The 14,638-nt window shown below is 38.5% G+C and overlaps 1 protein-coding gene across 1 annotated transcript in view; it reads left to right on the top strand.

Annotated features, from left to right (window-relative positions):
- DNAH11 (dynein axonemal heavy chain 11) overlaps positions 1–14,638 on the top strand; it is a 313,899-nt gene that overhangs the window by 130,905 nt on the left and 168,356 nt on the right. Inside the window, 4 exon segments of the mRNA XM_019928507.3 lie at positions 2,140–2,256; positions 7,510–7,648; positions 12,599–12,691; positions 13,914–14,108. Coding sequence (XP_019784066.2) covers positions 2,140–2,256; positions 7,510–7,648; positions 12,599–12,691; positions 13,914–14,108 — 544 coding nt within the window.

Raw genomic sequence — 14,638 nt, 5'->3', positions numbered from 1 at the left:
TGTCTTGGGGCATCTGAAGACTCCATTTGATGTCTCATTGGCCTCTCATATTTAATATAGCCAAAGTCGAAATCCTGGCCTTTCCACTAACGCTTGCTTTGTTAGTTGCCCTGTCCCAGTAGAATACACCCCCACATTCTTCCAGTTATTCAGGCCAAAACATTTCCAGATGGAGCTAGAACCTAATCGCTTCCCTACTTGGTGCCGCACTCTGAAAGACAAAACATGGTGCTTAGGGTTTGATGGCTTCATTTGAGAAATCAGTATTATAATACCCAGTTGTGGTTTTCTTTGTAACATTTTTGTATACAGTGAAATCTCATGTATCTGGCCTACCCATTGACTCCCATTTCTTAGGGTATTTTGCTCAGTTAGCTGTCTTATCCATAAGAACATGTCAGTCTCCCATCAGGGGAAGATCATCCAGCCCTTTCAAACTGTGAACCTATTACAGGAGTTTGCAGTTATTGTAGATACATCTGGGTATTTCTGCCTTCTAGAAAAATTCTCAGTCCTTCCACCACATGGCTCTGGGAAACCAGTTTCCTGTGACCAGATGTCTGCTGCCTTAACTACCCCTGAGCTAATGTCATGTTACAGAAGTTAGATTCTTCGCCTTTGATCCCCAGACATACTTGATTTAGCTTTTAGTCAAAATCTTCTTATTTGATGTAACCCAGGTGCCTTTGAGGCCATCCTTTCTTACGGAGATTGAGATAACTGATCAATGCAAGGATTTCTGAAAATTTCCAACCATGCTTCTCAACAGTCTCCATGTCTGCACGTATGTGAGTTGTACCTGTTCATCATCATGCTAGCCCATGTGCAAACTGCTAGGCTCCTTCATGAGTTCATGAGTTTTATTACATTCTCTTTCCACTCAAGAATTTAAAAGATGGGACGGTGCCTCACCCACAAAGCTTTCCAGCATCTTGCTGGCTCTGCCCCCTTGAGGTCCATGCCTCTGGCTTATGGCTGTCCCTGCTCTGTTTAGTGGAAGAGTGCTCAGCTACCCTGCTGCCCTAGCCACCTGCCAGGCCTGTTTGCCTTCCCCAGCCTGATACTCTGAGAATGAAGATTTCTCCATTCTTACCTTGACTAAACACAATCCACCTTCTCTTCATTGTCAAGCATCTAAGAAACTCTTAGTCCTAAAAGCTGTGGCTGTCTCTTTTCCCTCCCTAGTCCGTGTTGGAGGCCCAGCTCCTTAACCGCTTTAGCCCTCCCCTTTCTCAACAGGAGAACGCCTTCTGTTTGTCTCATTTCCCTCCATTTGGAAGTTTCCTTCCACATGTCCTTCAGTTTGGCTCCTACTGCCCTTTACCGTTCCATTGCCCTGGCCATCAACAGGCTAATGGCCCTTTCAAAGCTTTCTGAAAATCCTTCACTGCTTCTCCAATACCTTCAAGTCATGACAATAGGCATAGTCATAGCTAACATCTGTTGAGTATTTACCAGGCCCTAGGCACTGTACTTTAGCCATTTATATACATAATCTCTTTTAATCCTCATGTAATCCAATAAGGTAGGTAATATCATTATCCTCCATGCTTCTTCTTTTTTATTAGATGAGGGAATGGAATATGCATAAAGTGATATAGCTGGTCTCTGAATGCTCCCAGTCCGGCCCCAGAGCTAGCTGTCACAAGCACCACACTAATCTACCTCTCAGTGGTGGTCAGTAGATATTTGTTGACTAAATGGGAGGGAAGGAGAGATGGAGGGTGAGCAAATGGACAATATAACAAGAGAACAAGGAGTCCCTTTTTTCTCTTAGCATGGACATTCTGCATCTGTACGGTATCCCATTCAAGAAACTGCAGCCCATGTTGAAGGCAAAAATGGCATCACCTTTCATTAACTGTTAAAGTAGTCAAGTCCTCATTTTTATATTCTAGCATACTGCAGCCATGCTAAAACACAAAGGAATACTTGCCATACTTGTAATTCCTTTGGAGGAAGGGAATGTATTTTTAATAAACACTCTTCAAAATATGTATGCTTATGAATTTTAAAGAAAATTACACAGCATAAACAGCTTCCTAATAATAATTTGCATTTTGCATTGGTTTGCATTTGTCAATGTGCATTCATATTCAGTGAACACATTTAATTCCATCAACATTCTTTTTCTGGTAGATTTGTATTTCTTGGGGAAGCTATCACACTGAAGCCATCAGTTGGAATATTTATTACTATGAACCCAGGATATGCTGGTCGAACCGAATTACCGGAAAATCTCAAAGCTCTTTTCAGGCAAGTGTTATGCTTTGTGGGTTAGCATCTGGAGCACTCATGTCACCTAACGTTGCTGGTTTGCACTGTTAAATGATTTGTTTTTACTTGGGAATTTCTGTGGAAAACCCTTTATTATATCTTTGGGATCCCTTTATAGAGAGAACTTTCACCATGATAAATTAATTCTTTTGAAATATGAAACCAGGACTGAAAATCATTCCTTAAAAGTTACATAGTACATTTGAACATTTAATACTAGCTCTTTTGTCATGATATTTTTATTATAAATATAATCTTCACAAACTACAGAATATTTGGAAAATACGGAAACGAATAAAGTTACCACTTTACCACCCAGAAATAATGATCGTTGTATTTTTATCTAGTCTCTTATAATTCCTGTTTTATGAGGTTAAGATATTAGGTTAGATTTTCATTAATTCTCATTTAATATGTTGACATAAGTAGTTTGTCATATTGTTGAAAATTCTCTGGAAATACCATTTTTTGTAGCTCCAAAATGGTCTCTCCCAGGGCTCCTCCATAATTTTCTTAACCATACCCTGTTGTCTGACATGGAGGGCTTGTGTTTTTCTTTTCAGTTTTTTATGATCATAAAGTAGCCAGCCGTACACATCCCTCCACATGAAGTGTTATCCTTATTTCAGGTTATTACCCAGAATAGATTCCTACATGTAGAATTACTTGGTGACTGATTAAAATCTTGATCGATGATCTGCTTTCCAAATGTACTCTGACGGTTTATATGCTTATTAGCAGTCTGTCAGAGAACTTGTGCTGTTGTATACAAACCTGTTCTGATTTAAATCAACTTTGTTCAGGTGTAATTTCATGTAATAAAATGCACCCACTTAAGTATCCAGTTGGTGAAAACACTACCACAATCAAGATATGGAATGTTTCTGACACCCCCAGACATTCTCTTGTGCCTCTTTGAAGTTAAGCCCTCACATCACTGATGTCCTTTCTGTGACTCGAGGTTAAATTTGCCTCTTCTAGAGTTCCTGTAAACGAACCCCTACCGTATGTTCCTGTTTGTGTTGTCTGCTTCCCTTGGACATTGTGGTTTGGGGATTCATCTGAGTTATCCAGCATATCGCTAGTTCCTTCCTTTTTGTTGCTGATGAGCATTCTATTGGAGAGACATACTACAATTTATTTATCCATTCACTAGTTGATGGACATTGTTTCCAGTTTGGGGCTGTTATGAATAAAGCTGCTATGAACATTGATGTACAGTCTTTGTGTGAATATATGTTTTCTTTGGGGTAGATATCTATGAATGGAATTGCTAAGTCACATGGCAGGTGTACGTTTGACTTTATTAGAAGCTGCCAATATGGTTTCCAAGATGGCTGTACCCTTTTACACCCTTACCACTAATGTATGAAAATTTCTGCTGCTCTACATTCTTGTCAAAACTTGGTATCGTCAGTCTTTTTAGTTTTAGCAAATCTGATAGATAGGTAGTGGTATGTCATTGTGGATTTAGCTTGCATTTCCACGATGGTAAATAATGTTGAAAATCTTTACATTTAACTTACTGACCATTCCCATACCCTCTTTTGTGAAGTGTTGTATTCTGCATACAGTTTCTTTTTTGCAATACGTGGGCCTCTCACTGTTGTGGCCTCTCTCGTTGCGGAGCGCAGGCTCCGGACGCACAGGCTCAGTGGTCATGGCTCACGGGCCCAGCCGCTCCACGGCATGTGGGATCTTCGCAGACCGGGGCACAAACCCGTGTCCCCTGCATCGGCAGGTGGACTCTCAACCACTGCACCACCAGGGAAGCCCTCTGCATACAGTTTCTTTGTTAAATACACATATTGCAAATATTTTTCTCTCAATTTGTGGCTTGCCTTTTCGTTTTCTTAATGGTGCCCATCAAAGATAAAAGTTTTAAATTCAATAAAATATTATTTATCAATTTGTTTCATGGTTTTTAAAAATATCCTGTTTAAGAACGCTTGACTCGCCCCAGGTTGCAAAATTTTTCAACTATGTTTCTTTTAGAAGTTTTTTTTTTTAATAGGTTTTATGTGGACCCCCCCCTTCTTTTTGTTAATGTGCTAAACTGTACTCATTGATTATTCAAATGCTAAACAATTCTTCGACGTTGTATTCCTGGGATAAACTCCACTTGGTCAGGAGATATTATTTCATATGTATTGTTGGATTCAATATGGTACTATTTTGTTGAGGATTTTAAAATTGATGTCATGAGGGACATTGCTCTGTAGTGTGCTTTCTTGTCATATCTTCATCTGGTTTTGGCATCAGGGTAATGCTGACCCCATGAATGACTTGACATACGTTCCCTTCTCTGTTTTCTTCAGAGTTTGTGTAGGATTGGTATTATTTACCCCCTAAATATTTGATAGAATTAATCATGAAGCCATTCACCCATTTGGGCTTAGATTTTTCTTTGTGGGAATCGTTTTAGTGATCAATTAAATTAATAGATACAGAGATTTTCCAGATTTTTTTCTTCAGTTAGTTGTGATGATTTGCATCATTTAAGGAATTTCTCTATGTTATCTAAATTGTTGAATTTATTGGCATTAATTTGTTCATAATATTCTCTTATTATCTCTGGTGATGTCCTGAGATCCATGTCTGGTAAGGGTAATTTGTGTCTTCTCTCCCTTTGTTTCCTTGATGAGCTAGAGGCTTATCAGTTTTACTTTTTAAGAGTTCTTTCGTGTTTAAAATATGTGTCTTTGTTCACGGTCTACCTTCAAAATAATATGCTACTTCACATATAGTGTAAGAACCTCTGTAGTTTTTAGTGTGATGTCTTTAAATTCTTTTAAGCTTAAAATTTGCTTGTCTATCCATCTAGATGTTTAAGCATATTTCATTTGTATTCTCTTTTAATTTTTATATTATGACTTTTCAAATGTACTTCATCTGTTAAGGGCTTATTTTGGTAAGTAGCATGAAATGAGTATTTAAACAGAATTCTTTTCCGTTATAGTCAATTATTCTAGCAACTTTTAGTGAACATCTTCCTTTCCTCATAAAATAGCTTTCTCTCTAGCATAGCAATTTTATAATGTTCATTTTCCTTGAAAAAAACATTCTAGAGAATAACTATCCTAGAAATAAATGTAATGATTATAGAATATTTTCATTTGAAAATTGTACATCTCTGCAGTACTTTTACATTTGTATACGGTTCATCTTGCATCAATACATGTTTTCATTTGGGTCTTAAAATTGGGAATTATTTTGTGAAGTTTTCATAAATTTGGTTTAAGTAAGTGCAGACTCATTTGTGTATGGGGGTCAGGACTGGTGTCAGCAAAGTTTGAAGGACAACTGGTGATGAAAGTAATGTTCATGAGCGGAAGCAGCATGCCTGAGCCTTGAGAGTATCATGACCCCCACCATGTGGCCTCAGCTGTGTGCTTGTACTGCTCAGAACCTTAGTCTGCACCTCAGTACAGTACAGATAAGAAGAGTAGCCACATCAAAGAGTTGAGAGAACTGAGTGAGAGTGCCTGAAAAGCTTTTAGCATCCCTTATGGTATGAAGACTACTCATTGAATATCAGTTGTCAGTGTTAGTGGAAGTACCAGTGAAGTAAATATGCTAGCCTCTTCCCTCCCCTATTGACATAAAAAACTGCGGGAAAAAACGTGAGGCTACTTTAGGTAGAAGCAGTGAATAACATAGATCCAGAGACTCAGGAATGTTTAGGATGAAAAGTTAGATAGGCTTACAGTAGACTGTAATAGTATTTACAAAAAATAGATGGGTATATATTACTGGAAAAGTCTAAAATGACAGGCTTATTTACTCTGGCTCCTTCTTTGCACTGGACTTCAGTTGAGTGGAAGTTTTTCAAATGTTGCTTTTTTTTTGTTTTGTGGTACGCAGGCCTCTCACTGTTTGTGGCCTCTCGCCTTGCGGAGCACAGGCTCCGGACGCGCAGGCCCAGCAGCCATGGCTCATGGGCCCAGCCGCTCCGCGGCATGTGGGATCTTCCCGGACCAGGGCATGAACCCGTGTCCCTTGCATCGGCAGGCGGACTCTCAACTGCGCCACCAGGGAAGCCCTCAAATGTTGCTTTTAATGGTAATTGTCCTGCGAGAACTTTTTGGAAGTCTCCCTCCAAAAGGAAGGGAATTTGAAAGTTATGTTTTGATAAATTTTCAGCTTAAAAGTCTAACCAAGCTGGCCACAGGCAGTGTTGGAGATGGCTGGTATGAGCTTGAAAGTGCTGATGGTTAACTTTTTGTTGCTGTTGTTGTTTAATTTTTTTAATTTATTTATGGCTGTGTTGGGTCTTCATTGCTGCATGTGGGCTTTCTCTGGTTGCGACGAGTGGGAGCTACTCTTCACTGCGGTATGTGGGCTTCTCATTGCAGTGGCTTCTCTCGTTGTGGAGCATGGACTCTAGGCGTGCAGGCTTCTGTAGTTGTGGCACTCAGGCTCTGTAGCTCTGGCAATGGGCTTAGTTGCTCCACAGCATGTGGGATCTTCCCGGACCAGGGCTCGAACCCGTGTCCCCTGCATTGGCAGGCGGATTCTTAACCACTGCACCACCAGGGAAGCCCAGGAGCTGATGGTTAACTTTTCATGAATTTTGTGAGGTGGCTGTAAAGCACAGGTACTAATAAAAAAACAAATTATATAAACTTTTGATTAATATCTATTAAAGACAAAGGTGATAAGCATTCAAACTCATGATTTCCTAATTAGTTTATCAATACTTGCGCTCTTAGGGTACTTGTGTCTGTTGTGTCTGTATGGTGGTGTACAACCTCACATCTCGTGCCAGCTGCAAGTTTAGTGATACCGTGTTGGTAGATTGAAATCAGCCACGGTGGAGGTATTGATTCCATGGAAGTCAGCAAACATTATTTTTTGGAGAGCCAGTTGTTAACTGTTCACCAGCACAGCACTGGCCACAAATAAAGGCTGGCCTCTAAGCACAAAACATCACTCATCTTTGTGCAGTGACAACTTAAAATGGAAGTTTACCGATTGTACCCACAGATTTCCCTTCAGCTCCTACACCCGTGCTTATGCCATTTGCATATTTTCCACCTTTTTCTATGTGTCTAGTAACTCCTGGGCATTTTTTAGTTGAAGTGAAGGGTCTTGTTAGCTATGATTGACAGAGGTAATTGTGACCTGCTTGGGAATGGTTAGAATGTTGGTACACATTAATCACTGGGTTTCAGCCATTTGTACTTATTACCTTATTGCATTTTAAAACAAAATTTCATATTTACTTTGTAGACCCTGTGCCATGGTGGCCCCTGACATCGAGCTAATCTGTGAAATCCTGTTAGTTGCTGAAGGTTTTGTGGATGCACGCTCACTAGCCCGCAAGTTTATTACATTGTACACGCTCTGCAAGGAGCTCCTGTCCAAGCAGGTGAGGGGTATTATGTTACTTTTTCTGGGTTTTTACACCCCATTAGAACAGCTTCTGAAGTACGGACACTGGGTAATTTATCACTCAAATTATAGTTAGACATTTAGGAATAGTTTTATATTTTCCCCAAAATTTTGAAAATCTGAATTTTACAATTCTTCATTTTTTTTTGAAATTAAAATAAGACTACTAAGAACCTGTATAAAAAAATAAATAAAATTCAAAAACAAAGAACAAAAAAAATCATATACTCCTTGTGCTAAAAAGGATATGGCTTTAGTCCCTAAGTGCCTCAATTTCCTCATCTTCAACTTGGAGCCAGTAATGGAGAGCACATATAAAGCTTGTTAAAAAAAAAAAAACTTGAGACATATTAAGTTGAAGGCTTTCTTTGTACTTAGTACAGCTTTTATCAGTGGGCTGTGTGATTTTCTTTAAATGTTATCAGTGCTGTAATTAGATATGAATTTTATGATGCCTCCCTTTCCTGGTGGGAATATTATTTTCCAGGGAAAGATGGCGGGAGTGTTCATAAGAGCCAGGGAAAGCTGATTTTCTGAAAAACCCTTGAGAAATGCTAAATGAAAGATTTTCTCGTTTTGTTGGTAATTCTTTATTTGAAGGTAGACTTGGCTTTTTTGTTTGTGTTTATTTTTGCTCTACAATTCCTTTGTTTCTGAAATGGGCCAAATTAATAAATGCATTACTCTCCAGTTACTACCTTCTTGCTGTTTCGTTGAAGCTGCTGGTGGGCCACAAAAATGCCATCTATATCAGCATCACTGTTTTTAAATTTAGCTTTTTGGTCACCTTTGACTTCATTCTTTTGGTGACCTCTTGTTAATTCCTGGTGACATTATTTTGCAGTTGTTCCGGGATGAAGGATGAAAGTATTAAAATATCACAGCTAGAACCACTCAGTTACCTGTACTGCCAGATGTACTCATTTTAAATTACCCTTTGTTGGGGTGAAATTTGGAATCTGAGAGGCAAATTCATATTGTCATTTTAACAACTGTGAATTTATATTCTGGGATAAAACATACCGAATTTGATAATGTGGAAAAATGCTTGTGACAATGTTATATGCAAAAAACAGCACAGCAAACTGTTGATGTGATCTACAATTTGCATGTGTTTTATTCAGTACATTTTATATTATACTGTGTGTTTTATATACATATGAAGTGACTGGAAAATACATTGTGATTTTTAACATTTGTTTCTGGGTACTAAGATGGTGAGTATTTAAAATTTTTTTCCTATTCTTGTTTGTGATATCATTTTATTTTTTTTCAATGAGCCCCTTTTAATTTTATAATGGGAAAACGTCAGAAGAAAAAAGTGTTACCGGACCCAGGATACATGGAGTTGCAACCATACCCCATTCCCAGTACTAATACTTAAACACATTTAGTAAGCATTTACTGTATTCAAGTAATATAGTTATTGCTGACAATGATGAACAGGGTAAACACAGAACAAATGAAGCAGACACCTAGATTTCTGACTTCAAAGAACCTATGTAGGAGATTTAGTTTACATGCAATAAAAATTAGAAGGAAATGGAGGATGAAAAAATTATCATAGTTTGAAGGGGGAAAGGAACCAACATTTACTGAACAGGCACCATGTGTTAGCTTTTTATCTTGACAAAACTACTATGAATTTGGTCTTATTTGTTCCATTTTACAGGTGAGGAAACTGAGTAAATAACCTATCCAAAGTTCCCAACTAATAAGTGGTAGGAGCAAGATTTAAATCCAGTCCTTTCTAACCCTTTCTAGGACATCTGTAACCACTTACAGGAGGGAGAGGGTGCGAGGGGTAGAGTAGTTGAGGAAAGGGCTCTCCAACTCAACAGAAGTGTCAGAGATGAGATGAGGGGAAAGAAATTTGTCCCGGACAGAAAAGCTGAGTTAGGAACACAGTCCAGTGATAGTTTTCTAAGCTGTAGGAATGGATTTGAGAAGAATCAGTGGACATTTTTGACCAGAGGAATAACCTGATGAAAATGGTGAAGATTATGTTAGCAGTTGTTTGCGCTGTTTAAATGTTTAGGAGTGTCACCAAGTCGTCTTTTTGTTTTTTTTTAATTGAAGTATAGTTGATTAACAATGCCGTGTTAGTTGCTGGTGTACAGAAAAGTGATTGTTGTATACACACACATACATATATAATATTTTTCTTTTTTTTTTTTTTTTTTGCGGTACGCGGGCCTCTCACTGTTGTGGCCTCTCCCGTTGCGGAGCACAGGCTCCTGATGCGCAGGCTCAGCGGCCATGGCTCACAGGCCCAGCCACTCCGTGGCATGTGGGATCTTCCCGGACCAGGGCACGAACCCGTGTCCCCTGCATCGGCAGGCGGACTCTCAACCCCTGTACCACCAGGGAAGCCCCATATATAATCTTTTTCATATTCTTTTCCCTTATTGGTTATTACAAGATATTGAATATAGTTCCCTGTGCTATACAGTAGGACCTTGTTGTTTATCTGTTTAATATATGGTAGTTTGTATTTGCTAATCCCAAACTCCAAATTTATCCCTCTCCACCTCCTTTTCCCCTTTGGTAACCATAAGTTTGTTTTCTATGTCTGTAAGTCTGTTTTGTAAATAAGTTTATTTGTGTCATATTTTAGATTGCACATATAAGTGATATCCTGTGATATTTGTCTTTCTCTTTCCGACTTCACTTAGAGTGATAATCTCTAGGTCCATTCATGGTGCTACAAATGGCATTATGCCATTCCTTTTTATAGCTGACTAATATTCCATTGTATATATGTACCACATCTTCTTTATCCATTTGTCTGTCGATGGACATTTGGGTTGCTTCCGTGACTTGGCTATTGTAAATAGTGCTGCAATGAACATTGGGGTGTATGTGTCTTTTTGTACATCCTCTCCTTTAATAGTGTTACTGCGATGACTTAGCCCCTCCCCAATCTCCCTGGCCTCCTCTTTCCCCTCTCTTTCCCTCCTCTCAAGCCCTAGTCTTCTTTGTATATCAATGGCTTTCAAATGATTTTACCATGACCCACAGTAAAAAATACCTTTCTGTTGAGAGTCAGTATACACATACATGCATATACACATACATGCATACGCACACGCACCCAAGCACCACTGAAACAAAAATCTTCACCAAACACTTCTTACCCTTATTTGCAGTGCACCCTGGTATTTTTCATTCCATTCTGTTCTATTTTAGTACCAACAAAAATGATGGTTAAGACCCACTAAATTGATTTTATTATCTATTAATGTACTGAAAAGCATATACATTTACATGTGTTGCTTCACTACTTTCAAAGCATTAACTCATTTTACTTCAACAACCTTGTGAAGTAGGTGGATGCTTTAATCTACCTTTTTAGAGATGATGGTAGTAAGGCTTGGAGAGGTTATGTGACTTTCCCACACGCACAGGTGGGAGATATTGAGAGAAGGGTTGTTACTATGTGGATTGTGGACAGAAGACAAAGGAGAGAAGATGGGTTACATACCGTCAGTCAGCTAATAGAGTGTATCTTTCCTGAGCCTCCTGCCCTGTGCTGTGTGCTGTGTGCTGTGCTAGGACCTAGAAGGCAAAAAATCAGCATGGGGTCTATGCTCCAGGAGCTCGGAGCCTGTGAAGGAATCTCGTGTAGGGGTAATGTGGAAGTCTCGAAGAGGTATTGGTTTAATCACGGAACTTTTTTTTTTTTATTGGGGTATAGTTGATTTATAATGTTGTGTTAGTTTCAAGTGTACAGCAAAGTGAACCTGTCATACATATACACATATCCTCTCTTTTTTGGATTCTTTCCCATATAGGCCATTACAGAGTACTGGGTAGAGTTCCTTGTGCTATACAGTAGGTCCTTGTTAGTTATCTATTTTATATACAGTAGTGTGTATATATCAATCCCAATCTCCCAATTTATCCCTCCCCCGCTTACCCCCTGGTAACCATAAGTTTGTTTTCTACATCTGTGACTCTGTTTATGTTTTGTAGATAAGTTCATTTGTACCCTTTTTAGATTCCACACATAAGCAATATCAGATATCATTACCAGGCGGTAAGGGGTGTGGGGGAGGGACCAACTGGGAGATTGGGATTGACATATACACACTACTATATATAAAATAGATGACTAATAAGGACCTACTGTATAGCACAGGCAACTCTACTGAATACTCTGTAATGATCTGTATGGGAAAAGAATCTAAAAAAGAGTGGATATATGTATATGTATGTATATGTGTATATATGTGTATATATGTATATGTATAACTGTATACATATATATATGTATATATATGTATACATATATATACATATATAACTGTATACATATATACAGTTATATCCACTCTATGTATATACATATATACATATATCCACTCTAAAAAAGAGTGGATATATGTATATGTATAACTGTATACAATGTATAATATGATTCACTTTGCTGTACACCTGAAACTAACACAACATTGTAAATCAACTATACTCCAATAAAAATTAAAAATAAAATTTAAAAAAAGAGTAATGAGGGAAGTTAGAGATGCAGGGCTGGGAATGGGTGGAATAACAGGGCTGCCGGTAGAAAACGAGGAGTGTGCTTGTGGTTGGAAGTGAAAACACTGGAGTAATTGAACCCCTGAGTTAGCAGGCTTACTGAGAGAACAGAGGGAGGAAGGCGGATGGAGCCTTGGGCAAATACTGCAACTAAACGCTATGGAAAGAAGAGATTTGCTGACAGAGGTGGAGAATCAGGCAAAAGAAGCAGGGCGCTGAAGGGACACGGTTTTTACAGTTTCAAGGACGGGAAGAGAATATTGTTTTACATCATTAAGACACATCTTTATCTGAACTCTTTTTTTTAGCTTTTGGCTTTTACTTCTGGAATGAGAATCTGATTCCCTCATAAAATCTTTGAAAAAATGTATCTGTGTTTTGATTTTAGGATCATTATGATTGGGGACTTCGTGCTATTAAATCTGTCTTGGTTGTAGCTGGCTCCCTGAAACGAGGAGATAAAAATAGACCTGAAGATCAGGTACTGCAATGCTAATAGGATTTTGTTAAGTGAAGAGCTTAATGGCTTTGTACAAATAAAAGTATATATATCTGGATGGTGGGTCATACATAGCATGACTTTTTAAAAAGCATCACATCTATTTTTAATACAGGATATTTTGAGGACTGGCATTTCTTATGTTATAAAAGACCACAAGTATTCTTGAGTAAAAGGATATGAATATATGAAAGAAAATGTGATTTTGTAAGTGCTTCTGAAATATCAGCCACGAAAAATATTTTGGCGATCATAAATAATTCAGTAATCAATGTTTGATTTTCTCTGAGGAACATTTAGAAAATCTGATTGAGTTGGGATATTAATCCTGAAAAAGTCCATGAAGACATAATCTAATGGAAGAAAGTATGTCCATTTCATGGGTTGTGAGATGAGTTTAAAGAAAGCAACAGGGGGGATGCTCACCTAACACCAATGATATATTTAGTTGGTTATTTAGAGCTACTAGGGGAATGTTCCACTATCCTTCGTGGGGAAAAACAATAACACCCACATCATGCATTTTTCTCTATTAAACAAGTAGTGAGAGTAATGCATATACAGCCTGTGTGAAGATGCAGTATGGCTTGAGATTTTGAAAAAGGTCTATTCCTGTGAGTTTCTTTACATGTTAAGGGATATTTATCATGTGATTTTCTACGTCTCTTTTTCCACCTTTCTCCCTCTTCCTCTGAGTCACAATTCATGATTGGGTCAAGATTTCATACATTTACCTCTTTCTGTAAAAGTCATTCTGATGTTCAAGTTACTGCTTTTAAAATCTAAAGGCCTCTTTGGTTTTCAGCCAAAATAGAAGAAAACCCGAAACTAAAAATGGGTTGAGTTTATCATTCTGAGATTCTTAGAGTATTTTGGACAAAACGGTCTCATGGCCTTGGTTAATTTACATCCTGGAGTTTGAAGATTACAGAGAGAAGTACCTCAGACCCTTTCTTAAGATCAAAACATTATCCAGGGAGGCACGGGGCCTCTTTGTTGGATTTAGTCTGAGGTTATCCATGGTATCAGCAGAGCTTTCTGCTGTTCTGATATATGACCTTGTAAGCAGTTACCCTCCCTGTAGATAGAATGCCATTCTAATAGAGAACAGTGTCTATCTCACGATTACATCTTTAGCTGTTTAGGTGTTTGTTAGACCTTGTATTGGCTTTTTTAATGAAACGTTTTCTCTTTTCCTTTCTAGGTACTCATGAGAGCATTAAGGGACTTCAATATGCCTAAAATAGTGACTGATGACATCCCTGTGTTTTTGGGCCTGGTTGGTGACCTGTTTCCAACCCTGGATGTGCCCCGGAGGAGAGTGCCCCACTTTGAGCAGATGGTCAGGCAGTCCACCGTGGAGCTCCGCCTGCAGCCCGAGGAGAGCTTCATCCTCAAAGTAAAAGGATCATTTCCTTGTCATGGCAGCCCTTGGGAGGTGCATTGACAATAACTGTGGTTAAGTGATACTCAGCCAGAACATTAACTTACATGTTACACTGACCTTAAGATGCCCTTAGTATATACATCAAAGCCTTCTAATATAGTCCCATTCTGTGAGAAGGTGAAAACACAGAGAGGGTAAGTCATGGTTTTCAATGTAAGCAGACTTTTCATTCGTTTATAAAACTCCTTGGTTCTTCTCGGTGATGTGCACCAAAAATTAATTTTGCTTTCTTTTCTCTCCATCTTAGAGAAAGTTGGAAATAAAGTCATTAGCACATGCTTGTAATGGGGGAGAAACGTATGATATCACCTGAGTTATCAAAGGCTTGTGCATATACTCACTCGTCTGGGGTGTAGTGAATACATGGATGTTAAAATACATACAGATTATCTGTTATAGATATTTCAAAGGATGTAAGTCATTAGTCAGTTGTAGATGACGTTGGCCGTATGCTGTTTCTGGTCCCACTTCATGAAGAGTCA

Source organism: Tursiops truncatus, chromosome 9 (genome assembly GCF_011762595.2).
Source record: "Tursiops truncatus isolate mTurTru1 chromosome 9, mTurTru1.mat.Y, whole genome shotgun sequence".
In the NCBI taxonomy this organism is placed as follows: Eukaryota; Metazoa; Chordata; class Mammalia; order Artiodactyla; family Delphinidae; genus Tursiops; species Tursiops truncatus.
This window is presented reverse-complemented; position numbering and strand designations above follow the sequence as displayed.